The 19,528-nt window shown below is 42.0% G+C and overlaps 1 protein-coding gene across 11 annotated transcripts in view; it reads left to right on the top strand.

The window, feature by feature from the left end:
• The window catches only part of STK38 (serine/threonine kinase 38), a 103,977-nt gene that overhangs the window by 31,117 nt on the left and 53,332 nt on the right, over positions 1–19,528 (top strand). For 2 of the 11 annotated variants that reach the window (XM_084967951.1, XM_001929552.8), the window contains 7 exons: positions 2,715–2,817; positions 5,241–5,302; positions 12,149–12,266; positions 13,257–13,380; positions 13,547–13,642; positions 14,539–14,633; positions 15,104–17,124. In XM_084967951.1, the coding sequence (XP_084824077.1) occupies positions 2,715–2,817; positions 5,241–5,302; positions 12,149–12,266; positions 13,257–13,380; positions 13,547–13,642; positions 14,539–14,633; positions 15,104–15,234 (729 nt within the window). In that variant the 3' untranslated portion in view covers positions 15,235–17,124. Of the gene's footprint in view, positions 1–2,714; positions 2,818–5,240; positions 6,213–8,018; positions 10,399–12,148; positions 12,267–13,256; positions 13,381–13,546; positions 13,643–14,538; positions 14,634–15,103; positions 17,125–19,528 lie in introns of those variants that run through there. The other 9 variants (XM_084967953.1, XM_084967950.1, XR_014810031.1 and 6 more) reach the window with 8 other exon arrangements.

Raw genomic sequence — 19,528 nt, 5'->3', positions numbered from 1 at the left:
CTATTTTAGTATAATAGCTTCAATACCTTTTCTGTTTGTGTCTAATTTTATGTACAGTTAGCATCCTAAAAGTAAATAGCTTGGTATTCTGTGCATGAGATGATTTTTCTGTCATTAAGTTCAGATATATTTTTAATAAAGTGGTAGCCTTACTTTGTGTGGTCTTGGGTTCAGATGCCCTGGTCGTGTACCCCAGTGCCAGCTTAGTTGTAGCCTGTGGTCTATGTTCAAGTCCGGCAAAAATACTGAAGGCCAAGAGCTTGGGGACTCAGTCTGGCTGAGGGGGACTGGGGAGCCCTGTTTGGTATAGATATGCCCTAACCATCTGCTAGCACAGACTTGTAGAAGAGAGCTTATTTATGTCTTCAGCCGTATAGATTGAGGAGTGAAAATGTAGATGTTTTGAGTTCCTGCTGTATACTCAGAAGAGCTACAGAATTCCATGAACATCTAGGTTTGAATAGCATTTGCTCCAGGTAGTGTTTTTTAAGACACTCCTTTTTCATAGAGGTGTCAAGGTAAAACATGTTAATTATGAGAACAATAAAACACTTCCTTAGCTTGCAAAACACATTATTTGCAAATATGAAAGGAAGATATTTGGTAATTTACCTCTGGTGCAGGAGTGTGTACATATGCACATACACAACTGCGCACACACGGCAAAACCTAATGGGATTTTGTTGTTGGCTGTACCTGCAGCATGCAGAAGTTCGTTCCCAGGCCACAGCTGTAACCAGAGCCACAGCCAGATCCTTAACCTGCTAGGCCACCAGGGAACTCCCTTAATGGGATAATGGGATTTATAAAAACAGAACAAAAGCTGACCCTAAGGAAAGCTTCTAGAGCCTTGACTCTTGGGTAATTTGTGTGTTAAGTCCTGAAGGAGGGTGGTATCATGGAAAGACTAGAGGTGTTGATGTCACTGGGGCTCAGAGTTTGGCAACACCACTTTTTTTTTTTTTTTTTTTTTTTTTTTTGGCTGTACCCATGGCATGCAGAAGTTCCCAGGCCAAGGATTTCATCTGTGCCACAGCTATAACCAGAGCCACAGCAAGGACAATCTGTTGAGCCACAAGGAAACTCCAGCAACACCACTTTTGATTGTGTGGTTTGAGCAGCATAGGTCCCTAAGCATCAGTATTTCCTCCCTATTTTTGGTTTTATCTCCTAATCTACTTAAAATTTTGGTTAGTGGACATTTGTTCCTATTCAAAATGTCCATAAAACTTGGTCCATGTGGAAAGTCCCTTTAAATTTGGTCTAGTCCAAAACATCCACGCCAACTGGTTTTGGACAGGACTGGATATCAAGGACTTTTTGGCATGGACCAAATGTCCTGCAAGGGAAATCTCACTACCCCAGGAACACCTTCCTCTTCCTTAGGGCCAGGCACCAGGTTAGGAGCCTTTCATGCATTAATTCTCATCATTCTTACCAGAAAGATATTATTCCTATTTCCCAGATAAGATCAGGGAGTTGGAGAGGTTAAGTAATCCTGGTCTGGAGAGAAAGAGCATTGATTTCTGGCTATGGTTCTGCCATTTCACCAGCAAGTCATTTAATGACTCTGAGTCTGTGAAGTGTGACTTAAGAATTATAAATGAGACAACACATTTAAAGCATGGTTCCTGGTTCATAAGAGGTGTGAGTTTTCCTTGAAGAGAATGGTAAAGTCAGAGACTTAAGATTGAAATTGAAATACAATGTGGCAACATTGAAGAATTGTGCAGTAGGGGAGTTCCCTGGAGGCTTAGTGGATCAAGGATCTGGTGTTGCCACTGCTGTGGCTCCATTGATACTGTGGCACAGGTTCTGTCCCAGCTCTAGGAAATTTCTTCATGTTGTAGTCATGGCCAGAACAAAAAAAGAACTATGCAATAAAGATTATCCCTTTGTCTTTGGAGTAGTTTATTCCTTGGAAATTGTTCTAATAATTCAGGAGGAGAGGAAGCTATATGAACAAAGATTTATTTACTCATCATTTAACAACCATTTATTCAGACCAAACTCTGTACCTTGTATGGTTAGGGTTGGGAACACAGGCCCTCTCTGGCACAAGGTGTGCTTATCTTAATCCACATTACTTGAGAGAGAGGAGTTAGAAGTGGACTAAGCATCCAGTATCGGGGGATAGGTAGACAACAGTGTGATATAGACATTAAAAATGATGATTTGGGGAGTTCCCGTTGTGGCTCAGTGGTTAACAGATCCGACTAGGAACCATGATGTTGCAGGTTCGCTCCCTGGCCTCACTCAGTGGGTTAAGGATCTGGCATTGCTGTGAGCTGTGGTGTAGGTCGCAGACTTGGCTCGGATCCTGCGTGGCTGTGGTGTAGGCGGGCAGCTACAGCTTTGATTAGACCCCTAGCCTGGGAACTTCCATATGCCTTGGGAGCAGCCCTAGAAAAGACAAAAAAAAAAAAAAAGATATTTGAAGAGAAACAATAATATTTGTGTTAGTTTAGGAAGTAAAATTAGATGCAAGTGAAAAAAATTAGACGCTCTAAAGGGTTCAACTAGCTTAAAAGTTTATATTTGGAGAAAAACAAAGATAATATGTGAAAACGAAAATACTTTTATTTGTGTAATAGGATAATCAGCATTCTTTAGCCATGGAGTCATAATGGAAACTGCTCAAAACTGGGGGAAATGATATTCTGTTCCACATCCATGAATGTTCATCTGTTCATTACCTTGTTTCTCTCCCCTAGGGTCATGTGAAACTTTCTGACTTTGGCCTTTGCACAGGACTGAAAAAAGCACATAGGACAGAATTTTATAGGAATCTGAACCACAGCCTCCCCAGTGATTTCAGTAAGTGATAACAGTGCCTTTAGCCTTATTATCCCTTAACTGGGCCTGGAAGAGCTATTCTCCTGGTAACCAAAACAGGCAGGATGGGTTAGGAGATTCTCACAGTTTGAGTCTTTAGAGAATCAAAATACCTTCCCAGGTTTGCCTGTGATTTGTACTATAAAGTTAAGGCAAGATGAAGTCTACCAAATGTGTTAAGGCAAGTGTCCAAAAGAGCTTTCTTTGGAGCTACCAAGAAACCTACAAGGGATAAAAATGGGGCAGACAAGCAAAAGTGGTGGAGGAAAAAGTCCCGAGTACAGCTGCAGGTTAGATTAATCCTTGGTGCTTCTTTCTGTCATGGGAGGAAGAAGTTCATGAGTTATTTTCACTCCAACACTATCAAACCATTGAAACTGTAGTGGGGGAAAAAAAAAAAAGAAAGAAACAATGGAGTTGGAGTTTCCGGCATGGTGCAGCTGAAATGAATCTGACTAGGAGCCGTGAGGTTGCAGGTTCAGTCCCTGGCCTTGCTCAGTAGGTTAAGGATCCATTGCCCTGAGCTGTGGTGTAGGTTTCAGAGGCAGCTCGGACCCTGTGTTGCTGTGACTGTGGCATAGGCTGGCAGCTGTAGGTCCGGTCAACCACTAGCCTGGGAACCTCCATATGCCACAGGTATGGCCCTAAAAAAAGGCAAAAAAAAAAAAAAAAAAGTAGTAAAATTACAATTTATCCTTGAGAAGCTTGTATCAAATAGTGTATTATATATTCAAAAGTCTCTAATTATGTAACAGATACTACTCTTGGAAATTTGATAGTAATCTTGTAAAGTTGTGAATTTTTTTTTTAATTTTTTTAAACTTTTTTGTCTTTCTAGGGCCACACCTGCAGCATATGGAGGTTCCCAGGCCTAGAGGTCGAATTGGAGCTATATCTGCCGGCCTGCGCCACAGCCACGTGGGATCCAAGACGAGTCTGCGACCTACGCCACAGCTCACAGCAACTCTGGATCCTTAACCTACTGAGTGAGGCCAGGGATCAAACCTGCAACCTCATGGTTACTAGTCTGGTTCGTTAACCACTGAGCCACGACAGGAACTCCAAGTTGTGAATGTTTTTCGTTCCACTTTGGGAACCTTTGCTTCTGATGAGACTAAATTCCCTGTGATTCTGATTAAATTCCCTGTAATTCTGTTAAAGGCCTGTCTGTGTCCCCTCTGGCCACGTGATCCACATGGAGGTGCTGCTTACAACTCTTGTTGTATGATTCTTTGAGTTAATGCTGTAGAGCCTCCGATTTGCTGGGAAATGGAGTATCCAGAGATATTGATGTATGGGCAGAAAAGCAAGATCTGAGGGTCTCATGTAGCCTGGCTAGAGCCTAAAAAAATAGTGAACACTCCTGTCTGAACTTTGGTTTTTTTCGTCTGTTTTGTTTTGTTTTTGCTTTTCAGGGCCGAACCTGCGGCATAAGGAGATTCCCAGGCTAGGTATCGAATCTGAGCTACGTCTGTGACCTGCACCATAGCTCACAGCAATGCTGGATACTTAACCCGCATCCTCATGGATGCTAATTGGATTTGTTAACCCCTGAGCCACGAGGGGAACTCCCTGTCCGAACTTTTTTTTTTTTTTTTATTACTCAAATGAATTTATCACATCTGTAGTTGTATAATGATCATAACAATCTGATTTCACAGGATTTCCATCCCACAGCCCAAGCACATCCCCCCACCCACCCAAACTGTCTCCTCCGGAGACCATAAGTTTTTCAGTGTCTGCGAGTCAGCATCTGTTCTGCAAAGAAGTTCAGTCTGTCCTTTTTTCAGATTCCACATGTTGGTGAAAGCATTTGATGTTGGTGTCTCATTGTATGGCTGACTTCACTTAGCATGATAATTTCTAGGTCCATCCGTGTTGCTAAAAATGCTGGTATTTCGTTCTTTTTGATGGCTGAGTAATATTCCATTGTGTCTATGTACCACATCTTCTTTTTTTTTTTCTGTCTTTTTGCTATTTCTTTGGGCCCCTCCCGCGGCATATGGAGGTTCCCAGGCTAGGGGTTGAATCAGAGCTGTAGCCACTGGCCTACGCCAGAGCCACAGCAACACAGGATCCGAGCCGCGTCTGCAACCTACACCACAGCTCACGGCAACGCCAGATCGTTAACCCACTGAGCGGGGGCAGGGACCGAACCCTCAACCTCATGGTTCCTAGTCGGATTCGTTAACCACTGCGCCACGACGGGAACTCCTGTACCACATCTTCTTGATCCACTCCTCTTTTGATGGACATTTAGGTTGTTTTGGCTGTTGCAAATAGTGCTGCAATGAACGTCAGAGTGCATGTATCGTTGCAAGTTGTGGTTTTATCTAGATAGATGCCCAGGAGTGGGATTGCTCCCTGTCTGAACTTTGATTAGAACTTGTTTTCTCTGCTTTTAGCTTTTCAGAACATGAATTCCAAAAGGAAAGCAGAAACCTGGAAAAGAAATAGACGTCAGCTAGTAAGTAATATTTGTGACTTCTTAAATGCTACAAACCAAGTATGAGAAAGGTTAAAAATACGCACGTGTATTTGCATTTGATAAGTGTTTGCAGCTTATCTATTCCTTGTTTTAAATTATCTTGCTAGAGCACTGTAATGTTGGTAGCAGCAAAAGAGACCTTTTTAAAAAAAAATTTTTTTTAATGGCCATAACCATGGCATATGGAAGTTTCTGGGCCAGGGATTGAGTCCGAGCTGCAGCTTCAACCTACGCTGCACCTGCAGCAATGCCGGATCCTTTAACCCTCACATTGAGCCAGGGATTGAACCCGTGCCTCTGCAGTGACCTGAGCCACTGCAATTGGATTCTTAATCCACTGCACTGCAGTGGGAATTCCCAAAAGTGATCTTTTGAAGGAGGACAGATAATATGAGGTTGTTTGGTTGGGACATTTTCAGTGAATGACCTCGTTCTGACCTTTTACATTGGTGACAACCCTGTTCCTTCCTGTTTCATTTTTTCCTTATTTTTATGGTGATAGAGTGGTTTTATGGTGATAAAGCGGTTATATTTAAGTTCTCTCAAAGTGAAAACTAAGTACAAATACCTAATCAGAGCTTTAAGGCAGTAGTTCTCAAACATAGAAAAGTTTGATTTATTTAGTTAAGGCTCCTTAAATTCACCTGCCCCACCCTTTCCTACTTTATGTTGGAAAAAAGGACTTGGTGATAAAAATTGGAGAGAAATTTAAGAGAAATGCTTACTTTACTAGTATTTGCATACATGCATATAAAATTATGCTCCAGCTTAAAAAAATAAGAAACATTACTGCATTTATCTTAGTAGTATTTTGGAATTCATTTAAATAGTACACATTCGGAGTTCCTGTCGTGCTCAGTGGTTAACGAATCTGACTAGGAACCATGAGGTCGCAGGTTCGATCCCTGGCCTTGCTCAGTGGGTTAAGGATCTGGCGTTGCCATGAGCTGTGGTGTAGGTCACAGATGTGGCTCGGATCTGGCCTTGCTGTGGCTCTGGCGAAGGCTGGTGGCTACAGCTCCAATTGGACCCCTAGCCTGGGAACCTCCATATGCTGCGGGAGTGACCCAAGAAATGGCAAAAAAGACAAAAAAAAAAAAAAAAAAAGTACGCATTCACTAGTGACATAATTGCTGTCTAGGCAAACTTTTATTCTGACTCTTTGGTTCATATTTAAAGCGCAATGCAACATGTCCCAATGTCTAGTTATTAGAAGATTGCTGACCATATATGATAGAAATGTGTACTCCTACATACTTAGGCTTTGTTGGAAACCCATAGCAAAGTGGAAATGGTAAAGTTAAACTAACAGTTGGCCGCAAGAAAAGCAGAGATGGAAAACGATGATTAACCTGGAATGATGCTCATGCATGTGTATTATCTAGAAATGGTGGCACTTTCTGTAGGTTGATAAGTAGTTTTGTAACTTGGCAGGTTTTGCCAAACTCTATAATTTGGCTAGACTTCTTAGTAAAATACTGAATTAGGGTTTTCTATAGTATCTTTAATAACTCATTTAGTAGGTTACTAGTAAGTAGCTCTTAGTCGTATGTAAAAGTGGAAGCCTGTAGGATTAAGAAAGAATCAAAGAAAAGGCTTGTATTTTTTTTTTTAATTTATTTGAGGCCCACCAGTGGGCTTCAGTGTCATGCTTTGAATATTGTGATTTTTATGTTAAACCTGGGCTGTAGAAGACATGAACTCAAACCAAACATTTTTGGAGATATAGTAATTGAAATTAATCTTTGATATCTTTTTCTAACATTAACCTGAGGATACTTAAGTTTGGTAGGGCTAGTCACATCATGGTCTTTTTTTCTATTAGAAACTCTGATATTCTTTAAATATCTAAATTTTTTATGTGGTTGAAATAGTTTGCATCACTTGTTGAAGATTAGGGAATGTCCAGCACAAATTTGGTCAGATGCCTCTATTAAGTCTCTACAGAGCAGTAGATCTTAACCTTGGCTGCACACCAGAATCACCTGGGGACCTTCAGAATATACTGATATCTGGGTCCTACCCTCTGAGATTCTGATGGAGTTGATTTGGGTATATAGTCTGGGTACCTGATTTTTAAAAAGAGCCCTGAGTGATACCACTGGGCAGTGAAAATTGAGACCCTTTACTGAAGAGACTATTTCTTAAGTAGTAGCTCCTGCCTTAACTAGGAAACCATATTCATCTGTGTTTTGGAAGGTAACAAAGGGTAAGGAATCTTCTGTGATTAGAATTTTTTTTTTTTTGCTGAAGCAAGTCAAGATTTAACCTTTAGCCACTTTCATTTTGGGGATAATTAAGCTTAAATACCTTTAATTAGCTTTATACTCTGAGATGCTTTATGCCCTTTGACACGCTTAGGAGTCATGTCAAACTTACTGGGAACCACTTATAGTTCTCTAAGGAAGGAGATTCCACAATTTCTTTTTTTTCCTTAACTCCTCCAACCCTCTCCCAAACTTTCACATATTTTAATGTATTTCAACTCCTGATATGAACACTTCCAGTTTTTTATATATTTTTTTAACATTCCTGGCTTCATACATACCTTGTCCTTCCTTTTTTTTTCTTTTTTGTTTTTTAGGGCTACACCTACGGCATATGGAAGTTCCCAGGCTAGGGGTCACTGGCCTATGCCAGAGCCACAGCAACTTGGAATCCAAGCTGCCTCTGTAACCTACACCACAGCTCACAGCAATGCTGGATCCTTAACCCACTGAACGAGGCTAGGGATCGAACCTGCATCCTCATGGATACTAGTCAGATTCACTTCTGCTGAGTCACAACGGGAGCTCCCATAATTTCCATGTTTGGAGTTAAATGTCCTTTAATATTTAAAATGTTGTTTTCAGTCTGTATAAACTTAGGTTCTCATGCTGTGATTAGGTTGTTGCCTCTTTATTCCATTTACAGTAGAAATGGGGAGGTATTAAGGTCATCTTCATATTAACCCTGTGCTTTTGATCTTCTGTAAGTGCTCCCATTCAACTGGTATCAAGTGGAAGGTTAATATTTGTTAATGCTTAATATAAATTTACTGCTCTAGGTTAAGCCTAACATATGTAATTGTTCATCCAGCCTGTTACTCTCCAGCCCATTGAGAATCACTGGAAAAAAGTGGAGGCTTAAGCTTCATGTTTGGCTGCATAAATCCTCTTTTAATATTTGAAGTACCAGTGTGGTCCTGGGTAATGCTTAGGCTCCAGTCACTGATTAGCAAATAAGTATGAGTCAAATTTAAGTTATTAAGCCACAGAGGTAAAAGATGAAGTACATCTAGGCATCAAATCTTGTCGTGGCGCAGCGGAAACAAATCCGACTAGGAACCATGATATTGTATGTTCGGTGCCTGGCCTTGCTTAGTGGGTTAAGGATCTGGCGTTGCCATGAGCTATGGTGTAGATGGCAGATGAGGCTCGGATCTGGCGTTGCTGTGGCTGTGGTGTAGGCTGGCAGCTACAGCTCTGATTTGACCCCAGCATGGGAACTTCCATTTGCCACAGGTGCAGCCCTAAAAAGCAAACAAAACAAAAAAAAAACCCTTTTGTGTTAGTTTATTTTTTTTTTTTAGTATAGAATTTACAGAAGTGATTAAGTAGGAAATTAATTGCTTTATTTCTCCTAAAATTCTAAGTGAAATCATAAATTGGAATACATCATGTGTTTGAAATGACTATTAACAAGCAACAAAACTCATGTAGAGCACAGCTCTAATTGACACTGTGAACACCAGGCAACAAAAGGAAAAACAAGGGTACAGGTTTTTGAGGTATTAGAGCTTGAAGTTGGGAGGACACCCCACTATGGAAAACAGAGGTGTGGGAAGAGGGCAGCCCCTGGATTACCTGTACCTACCTGTGCTAAAGTGAGAGTGAGCTCCCAAGGCAGGACTCTGACTCCAAGGTGAGAACATTACCTTATTTCACAGGTTTGAGTCTGCTGTTGTCCACATTCTGTAACCAAGAATTTTTTTTACACATTACTATCTCAAAGAAATTTTGGATTTTTGTTGGATTTATTCGTTTGTTTGTTTGTGGCAATAGGTCTCTGGTTTTATAATAGAAATCTTTGAATATCTAAGATTTACATAACATTCTGCTTTGCTGGTATATGTTTAGTCTCAGTTGAAGGGTATCTGCAGTTCCTTAACTTTCATAATTAGAATGAAAATATTTGTGCTTCTTGGGGAGGTCCCAATCCATGTTTCAGACTTTAAAGCTTTAATTTTTTTTTTTTTTTTGGTCTTTTTTTTTTTTAGGGCTGCACCATGGCATATGGAGGTTCCCAGGCTAGGGGTTGAATCAGAGCTGTAGCCACACCCGTAGCAATGCCAGATCCAAGCTGTGTCTGCGATCTACACAACAGCTCACAGCAATGCCAGATCCTTAACCCTCTGAGCAAGGCCAGGGATTGAACCTGTGTCCTCATGGATACTAGTCAGATTGGTTTCCATTGAGCCACAATGGGAACTCCTTAAAGCTTTAAAAACACAACACCTGGCACTTATGTTATTTAATACATGCATTTAAAAGGAAATGATGTACATTTATCCATATGGAAAAAATTGACTTCTACCTTATTCAAAAAAATAAATATTAGATGGAAAATTAAATTTTAAAAAATTTAGAGGAAAATACAGGGCAATATCTTTATGACCTCAAAGTAAGGAAGGGTTTCTTAAATAACATACAAGAAGTACAAATCATGAAGGAATGCTTGGTGTATTTTACTACTTTAAAGAAAAAAACTTCTGTATATTGAAAGATATACGCACATGAAAAGACAAGCCACATGGTCCAACTGCTTTGGAATTATCTTACAGTTCACGTGCATACCCAGCAATTCTGCCCCCTAGTCAGATGTCCTGGAGAAACGCTTGCACCTCTGAACCAGGAGGCATGTGTAAGAATGTTTATTACATTTTCATAATAGCAAAAAACTGGAAATAACCCTGTGTCCATCGACAGGAAAATGGTTACATTCTGGTATAGAATATAATATACAGCAGTGAAAATAACTGAACATGCCCTAATATAAAATAATCGAGACATCATGGATCAATTTTAGAAACAAAATATTGAGAGAAAAAATCAAATTGCAGGAGACAGCAGGTCGAATGATAGTATTTTTACAAAGCTCAAAAACAAGGCTAACGTCTCAGTTTGAGAGACACGTGGCAAAATTAAATTTCTTTTTAAAAGAGGAATGATAAATAGCAAATTGAGCATCGGGGTTAGGAGGTGAGACAGGAGGACAGGCTGGGAGGTACACGGTTAGCTCCAATAATATCACTGATATGTATGTTGGTTCTTTATTTGGACTCATGGGTACTCATTGTGCTTCACAATTTGGCAATTAATACCTTTTTTGGTATGTAACAAATATTTAAAAAAATCATACTAAAAAATGATAAGCCTCATCTGGGAGAAGATGTTTGCAACATGTAGAACTATAAAGGATTAATGTCCTGAATCAGGATTCATGCCTTGGATTTGTAAAGAATTCCTTTGAATCAATAAGAACTGAAAAAGAAAAAAGTGGTCAAAAGATCTGAACAAGTAATTCACAGAAAAAAAGAGCTGAATGGCTAATAACATGCATATACACTCAACCTTTCCAGAAAGAAGGTAAATGCACATTAAAACAGTGAGATTCTATTTCATATTCATCAGATTGGTAAAAATTTTAAAAAGTCTGACAAAATGAAATGTTGGTGATTATGGAGCACCCAGAACTCATCCCTCCTGAACCAGTGTAAATAGGTGTTCCCACCTTGGAGGACACCTGGAAGGTGTCCGATTAAGTTGAAGACGTTCAGAAGGCAAGACCCAGCCATGCTGCTTGTAGCACATCCTCTTGAGAAGTTCTCACACCAGTGCCTAGGAGCTGTTACAAGAAGGTTTATTCAGGTGTTACTCCTTATGTGAAAAACACTGGCAACAAGTGTCCATTACAGAGAATGGGTACAAAAACTTTGTGATATTTGTATAATTGAGTAGCTTACAGCAGTGAAATGAGGTGAGCTAGAGCTACATGAATAAATCTCAAAATCATAATGTGAAATAAAAACAGCAAGTTGTAGCATTGCAGAATAATGCAGTACAGTATGCAACCCTTTATTAAAAGTTGAAATATACAAGAAATAATACTTCATTTATCCATATAAGCATAGCACAGCAACATCAGAGTAGTTATGACTTCATTGGGAAGGAAGGGATTCTATACTTTCATTTCTTTTAACAAGACAAATGTCCTGAGACAAATATTGCAGATATTAACTTCTCTTTAATACAGATAATGGGTATTGATTGTGCCTTTTTTTCCTGTATGTTTGCAGTGTTTCATAATAAATATTTTAAAAAGTCAACACAGCTGTAGCTTTTGATTTTGAAAGTTATGTAACATGGAAAGCCTTAGATTAGAGCCTTCTATGTAATAAGCCCTCAGATGCTGAGCACAGGAAGGCTTTGACTATACTTCCTAGTATTGCAGTACTAGTACTTCCTGGTATGTGAGAGATTACTCGAATTTAGAAAATACTCCTCTAAGAACTATTTATTTAAATGTTTCAGTTTGGTAATTAGACATTTATAAACCTTTGACTAATAGGTTATAACTTTGTCTTTTGGTAATAGTTTCCCTTTATGATTTTCCAAATTAAAAAATACATGCAGTAGAAAGAGGAATGGTTTGGAACAAGATATAGTTAATTCCCAAACTGGGCTCTGCTGCTCTAGGTGGTGCTCGTAGCCTTTGGTCTCTAGAAGAGAACTCTGGGCACCCTCCCACCTGCTGGGCCTCCCTGACGTGTGGTACGTGTTTCAGGCCTTCTCCACGGTAGGCACTCCTGACTACATTGCTCCCGAGGTGTTCATGCAGACCGGGTACAACAAGCTCTGTGACTGGTGGTCGCTTGGGGTGATCATGTATGAGATGCTCATCGGTAAGTGCGTGCTCTCAGAGGACTTCCTGTGCAGCAGGGAAAGAGTCCAGTGTTGGTAATAGACTGTTTCAGTTGGTCATCTAAGTGAGCCCTCCCCTCCCCGTCTTGCAAAGTGGAGTTTCCTAGGTGGAACACTGGGCCATCAACTGACTCATCTGTCTTCTGGCCCCCTGACCCCCTGTGGTTGCTTTGCTGATCATTCATCATGTTTTTCTTCTACTTTTTCATCCTCCATCTAGCAGCTCTTTCACTCCCCGGCGTTTTTTGAACACCCACTGTATACAGAGAGCCTTGACTGGGCAGTGTCTCAGGCACTCTTCTTATTTGCTGTCTCCTCTCTTTCAAAGCCTTCAAGGCATGGAGCCCTCTGACCTCTCCCCTCCTGTTTGGGTGGAGTGTCTGTGTTTAGGGGGCATGTCTGTGGGGGCAGCCTCATGCCCAAATGCTAGCAGAGCACGTGTGTGCGACCCGTGTGGCATGTCTGGCCGTGCATCTTTGTGAGCACAGGGAGGATGCCCGTGCTGGCCAATGTGGTCTGTGTGCAGCGCAGGGGGAATGACTCTCCTCTCGCCTCTAAGTTCTCAAAGAGAGGATGGTGGTCACTTTTAAAAGTGATGCTTTTTTCTTATTCAACTGGTTGGGCCCTCTGCCTGTATAAGGATGTTCCTAGGATGGGGTTGTTGCTTAATGATGTTTCATTCTTTGGGCACAGTGAGTCCATCTGCAACCTATTATGTCCTTGCTGGCTCCAGCTGCTAGCTGGCTCCCTAAAGGTACCAGAAGCACAACTTGACTTTGGGTTTAGGAGTTTGGGGAAAAAAGAAAAATGAGTTTAGATATTTTCTGGGATGAGTAGAAATCCTGGCCCTGTCATGTGGGGAAGAGCATAGAGGAGCATTAAAGAGATAGAAAATTGTATTAAGGAGAATAATCTCAGTCAGATTCAAAGTTCTGGGATGTAAAAGCTGTGAAGTTCCTTTTTTATTACAGGCTACCCACCTTTCTGTTCTGAGACCCCTCAAGAGACGTATAAGAAGGTGATGAACTGGAAAGAAACTTTGACTTTTCCTCCAGAAGTTCCTATTTCTGAGAAAGCCAAGGATCTAATTTTGAGGTATCAGAGAACATTTCCCCTGCCCCCTGCCCTGTCTTTTTTTGACACAGTGAATCCATTTTTTAAAATTTTTCATTGTTGCCTGGATCTGCCCCCTGCTTCCTCCCATTTCTTTCTTTTTTGAAGCGACTACTTGAGGTAACGCTGAAAGGCCTGTCTTTTCCAGATTCTGCTGTGAATGGGAACATAGAATTGGAGCCCCTGGAGTTGAGGAAATCAAAAGTAATCCTTTTTTTGAAGGTGTTGACTGGGAACATATCAGGTATATCCATATAAAAGCTTTTAGGATAATTTCAGAAAGCGTATAGTTTGTTTAATGCTAATTCAGAAGTACCCTTACTGGCAAGCCGAGGATGGGAAGAGAGAGCCTCTTAGAAACTCCGGTTCATTCACTGTGAGGATTGGGAGTCAGAGCTTCCTGTGGGCTGTGTGCCACAGGATACGGTGAAGCCAGCCGTCTTTCCCAAGTGAAGGCAGCTTTGGATTCCACAGTTGCGTTTGCTGTTCCCCAGAACATGTCCACCTCTAGTGTCATGTTTTGGATTCCACAGCGGAGGACCACCTACCCAGAACATGGCCCACCTTGCCCATAGGGTAGGCTCTGTCACTGGGAGATAGAGAAGGAAAAAGGACTGAAGAAGGACAGGTTGGGTGGTGGTGAGGGGGTCTGAAATTGTCAAGGGGGGTGGTTGTAGAGGGCTACCCCCATACCACCCAGACCAAACAGAAGGCAAAGTTGTCATCTTTTTCATAGCGCTCTTGTTTGCATGCTTGCGGTTTTTACCTTTGCCATCCTTGTGCATTTTTAGCCACTCTGCTTTTTGGCACTTCTGCCCTACATGAAGGGACACTGAGAGGTTCCGTTTCCCTTTCAGCGGACAGGGCAGGCTGTTGGGGGAGTGCACTAACTTTGGATTTTAATTTCTTTTCTCCATATTTTTCTGGTCTTTCTTCCTAGCTATGAATAATTACTTGTATTTTTCATCATGATTTTGTTTGGATGTAATCAGCTGCCGTGGTTGGTCAGTGGTCATAAGCTTTTCAGAGAAAATAAATGCTGCCTGCATGGAAAGTCCTCCCATGTCAGACCAGGGGTCTGTTAGTTGTGATCCATGTGATTACAAATTGTAGTAATTTTGGCATGTCTGTTCTTGGCAGAGAGAGACCTGCTGCAATATCTATTGAAATCAAAAGCATTGATGATACCTCAAATTTCGATGAGTTTCCAGAATCTGATATTCTTAAGCCAACAGGTAATATACTGCCACTGCTTCCTGCTGCTTATAAGTGCATCACTTTCCCCGAACTTTGGGGTGATGTTTACAAATCAGGGTAGAGAGCATGGAGAGGAACTTTGTAAGTATTTTTCTAGTGTTAATACTGGCCGGCAGTGAGATGGTGTTGAATGACAAGTGAGTACAGACACCACGTTTAGACTGCTCAACCAGGTGGTGAATCACAAAGATTTTCTCTTTTGTGGTTATTTATTAAATTTAAGGTTAGGTAACCTGAAATGACAGAAATGGGAAAATAAAACTTTTAAAATATTGTGGAAAAATATGAAGGTGAAAAAACATAGGCATGCAAATGCAGAAAATATGCAGAGTGAAAAATAACCTTTAACAGAAGCTGTGGTACGTCCTCGAGAATTTCGTGTCTTCAGCACTGAGTAGTCCTGCAGGGTGAGGCAGTGAATCCACTCTCATATCTGTTTCTTTCTCAGTGGCAGCAAGTAATCACCCTGAGACTGACTACAAGAACAAAGATTGGGTCTTCATCAATTACACATACAAGCGCTTTGAGGGCCTGACTGCAAGGGGAGCAATACCTTCCTACATGAAAGCAGCAAAATAGATTCCTTGAAATGGAATCCTCAATAGAGCAGAGTTCTCTGTACACCGTCACAGTTTCCTTCTCACATACTCTTTTGAAAGAGCTTCCAAGAAGTCAGTGGGACCTACCAGTGTGTCGTGGTAAACTCTCCTGAAGTGTGCTAGTAAGTGGATTCTCTTCCATAATGCCTCTGATGACCTGTAGACAGACAATTGTGTCTGCTCTATCAGCCATAAACAACTATTCTGCTTCTTAGAAGCATCATGAGCCAATTTGAAGACTTCAGTTTGCCTAAGTTCATCAGAATGAAGGGAGAAAACAGCCATCATTCAACATTATTGAGATTGTAATATACTTATCAAATATCAGCCAATTCCTGTGATTTTGTGACCTGCTTTCTGCCAAGCCCACCAAGTATTTTTTTTTTTTCTTTACAGCTGAAAGTTCCATAGTATTAAGGAAATAAAGCAATGAAGAGAGCTTTGGCAGCCAGCATTCTGGCTAAAGGAAATGGTCCACCATCCTCGGAGTGGGTGGTGATGGTAGTTTCTCCCCAAACCTCAGCCTTTGGGCAAGCGGCTTTTTATAGCCTCCATTCATGGTGCACTTTATTTATGGTACTAGGTTAAAGACCCTCAGTCCATTTTGATTTATCTCCCGTGCATCTGAAGCACTCATGCTTCTTTCCTGAGTGTTGACGGGGGGCTACCAGTTTGATCTGCTGTTGCTCTTAGAAGGCCCAGAAAGCCACTGGGCATTGCCAAGGAGTCCCGGATCATATGGAAAACCCTCACTTTTTCTTCAGGACTGTATCAAAAAATTCTTTGATGGATGTTGCCGTGGACCAGCAATACCCACAAGTGCTGCCAGCAGGATCTCTGTTTGTTCCTAGGAACACAGCAAGGAGAGCCCAGGCAGAAGCAGGAAGCCTAGAACCCCCTTGGCTAAGATGCTGCTCCTGCTCTGTCTCTAGAACCTTCTTGCAAGTAGAGACGGAACCAGCCCAATACAAAGTGCAGAGCCAGCCTACAAATCTTGTAAAGTTCACTCCTCAATCTTTGGTGCAACCATATTTGTATTCTTTCTTGGTATTTCTCCTCTCCCAATTTTAAGTAACCATTTTGCCTTGGAATCATGATTAGAACATTTTCCTTTGCAGATGCCTTCCTCGGGGATGGTCCTCTCCACCCTAAAGGGTCACCTGCAGGCCTGGCTGTTCAGGCCTCTCTGCTGTGGTGCTCTCTCATGAGAGACTCTCTGAATTTTAGCACAAAGTGCCTTTTCTTTCACAGCTGTCACCGCCTTTAGAGGACTTTTGCTGCATCAGAAAAATGTGGAGGCTCCATATTAATGCATTATTACTTTTAAAATTTTTGATAATTCTTAAAGCATCATTTGCACCTGTGTGGTAACTTTGCCTGTTGCAGAGTGTCATGGCCAAGCTACAACTGGGAAACTGCTTTCTGCCAGTCTTGAGGTTGGTAATATTTGCTCTGAAAGAAAAGTATGTCCTAGCTTCGCCATTCAGGAAGAAAAAATGGAATATCAAAGTTATAGTAGTAAGTGAAACTGCTTTGGGTTTTAATGTTTTAGAGGAAGAAAAAAGAATATTACGGAAATAGTGACTCTGGATGAGGGTAATGTGTTTGCCCCTTATTTCATTCATGGTTTGCTAGTGAAAAGGAAGTGAGGTTCTCTTGTGTAACTTTGTAGTTTCTTTGAATTACCAAATAGTTGGGCTCTTGACCCCCATGTGTTTTGCAAGAGTGTGTGGTAAGCATGGGTGAAGAGAAGCAACAGGAGGGTGATAGTCTGTGTGTTGGGAAGTGGCAGGGGGTAATTTGTTTTAGGGGAAAATGCCCACATTTTAACTTTTAAACTTCTGAATAAACTGCGTGAAAACAGTATAAATCTGTGATGTGTTTTAAGGCAAATGTGATTTGTAATTCAAAGAGGCAAAGCGCTGGTGGCTTCTTCTTACCCCCTTGGTCTGCAAACCATTGGACTACTGAACACCGCCTTGAGGTGTTTTACTGTCTCAGGGGAGGTGGGACCTGCTTTTCCGTTCCCGAGAAAAGTCGTCAGAGTTGGAGTCCATGTAAAGAGATTGTCTTCTGCTGGCCCCACACCTGTGTTCCGTCCCTGGCTGCGTTACGGGCAGCGGGTAGTGAGTGCATAAGGCCAAGGGGGACCTGCTTATGAAAGTGTTGTCAACAGGTGGCCCCTTTATACAACCGTTTGTAGGCTAGCCCACCCTACCTCTTTTTTTTTTTTTTTTTGCTTCCAGCCCAGGGTTGACCAGGAATCTCACAAGCTCCCAAGATGAGACTTCTCAGCTCCCTGCTGAGGAGTCCCATTGGGTCCCACTTCCTAGCGCCTTCTCTGGGTCTGGGGAAGGCGCCTTGGGCAAAGCCCAGCCAGGGTGGGAACTTCGGGCAGAGGGAGGCTAAATCCAGCCGGACAGAATGAGTTGTCTTTCCAAGGCTCTTGAGTTTCAAGAAGCATGTTCGGAACCACTGGCTCAGTGTTGGTCCTGTTCACAGATAATTCTGTGCCCTATCTCTTAGGATGAGTAAGAAAATAGTAGGACTTTAACTGAACTACATGCTAAAATGAAACTGAATAGTGATGTCTTTCAGTCTCTTTTTAATTCAGGAATATATCAGAATTTTCATTACTTTGAAAAGTAGGGGAGAAGTTCCCACTGTGGCGCAATGGGATCTGTAGCGTCTCTGGATCACCAGGACACAGGTTTGATCCCAGCCCAGAGCAGTGGTTAAGAATCCGGTGTTGCCACAGCTGTGGCATCGGTTGCAACTGAGGCTCAGATCTGATCCCTGGCCCGGGAGCTCCATAAGCTGCAGGGTGGCCAAAAAAGGAAAAAAAAGTCAGAGGGGAATTCCTTTGGGATTAACATTCAGGCTCAGAATAGCAGATTGCTAATTTGAACACTTCTTCTAATATAGCGTAATAGGAATCCTTAGCCATTGATTACTGATACTTTATCTCTGAGTCATTTCCTTTGGAAGTATATTTCCTGGATCACCTTCTGTTACTCTCCTGGGCCTCCGGTGGAACCCAAATTGTGTTTTTAATTGAATGCAAAGGGATTCAGTGAATGGTATTTTCCTTTCCTAGGTGGCATACATGTCTCTGGAATGATCTATCAAGGCCAACACTGATTAAAATAAGCCTCCACAATGCTTTTCAGGCATATTTTCAGAAAAAACTATCTTGCCCATATTATACTTAGGCATCAAAAAAAACCCACAGAGCTCAAGCCCAGGCGCTCTGGGGGTACAGCAGGGAGCCCACTGTGTTTCTGAACCACAGATGAGTTTGGGGAGAGAATTCCCAGCCACCAAGTTGGCTGAAGAGTATTGGAGCATCGCCTCTAGTTATTAGTGTTGATGTAACAGTACTTGTTCAGCAAACCCTGAGTTGTTTCTAAGTAGCAGTGATTTGGCAGAGGGATCAGTGAGTGGCCCTGTGGTGTGATAGAGGTGTGGAGCTTGGGAGTATTTTATCTTGAAGAGCACTCTCCAGTCACTTTTTTTTTTTTTTTTTTTTTTTTTTTTTGCTTTTTAGGGCCATGCTCATGAGACACAGAAGTTCCCAGGCTAGGGGTTGAATTGGAGCTGCAGCCGCTGGCCTATACCACAGTAATGCTGGCTCCGAGGCTCATTTGCAACTTACACCATAGCTCACGGCAGCACCAAATTCTTTAACCCACTGAGCGAGGCTTCATAGATTCTAGTCAGATTTGTTTTTGCTGAGCCACAGCGGGAACTCCCCAGCTGTTGTTTTTGTGGTGAGATCTTCAAAATGACCAGCCTACCTAGATCCCCTTCCCAGAATTCTGATCCCTCCCCAGAACCCTAAATCCCATGTAGCCAAGTGCCTATTAGAAATTACCATCTGCAGAGTTCCCCTAGTGGCGCAGTGGTTAACGAAACTGACTAGGAACCATAAGGTTGCAGGTTCGATCCCTGGCCTCACTCAGTGGGTTAAGGATCTGGCGTTGCTGTGAGCAGCAGTGTAGGCTCCAGGTGTGCCTTGGATCCTGTGTTGCTGTGGTGTAGGCTGGCAGCTGTGGCTCCGATTCAGCCGCTAGCCTGGGACCCTCCGTATGCCGTGGGTGCAGCCCTAAAAAAGAAAAAAAAGAAATTGCCGCCTGGAAGGCTTAAGAGGCGCCGACTAAAGGCGCCTCTTTAGGGAGGTCATCTTGCCTCCACAGCCTCTTTTCTGGCTTATTCTACCTGCCAGCCCGAGCAAGAAATTCCCTGCACGACTCCCATTAGTCAACTCGAACAAC

Source organism: Sus scrofa, chromosome 7, assembly GCF_054392235.1.
Source record: "Sus scrofa isolate SSC_HxYL_T2T_F1_AM1 chromosome 7, Sscrofa_HxYL_maternal_Yorkshire_Landrace_v2.0, whole genome shotgun sequence".
Lineage (NCBI taxonomy): Eukaryota > Metazoa > Chordata > Mammalia > Artiodactyla > Suidae > Sus > Sus scrofa.
This window is presented reverse-complemented; position numbering and strand designations above follow the sequence as displayed.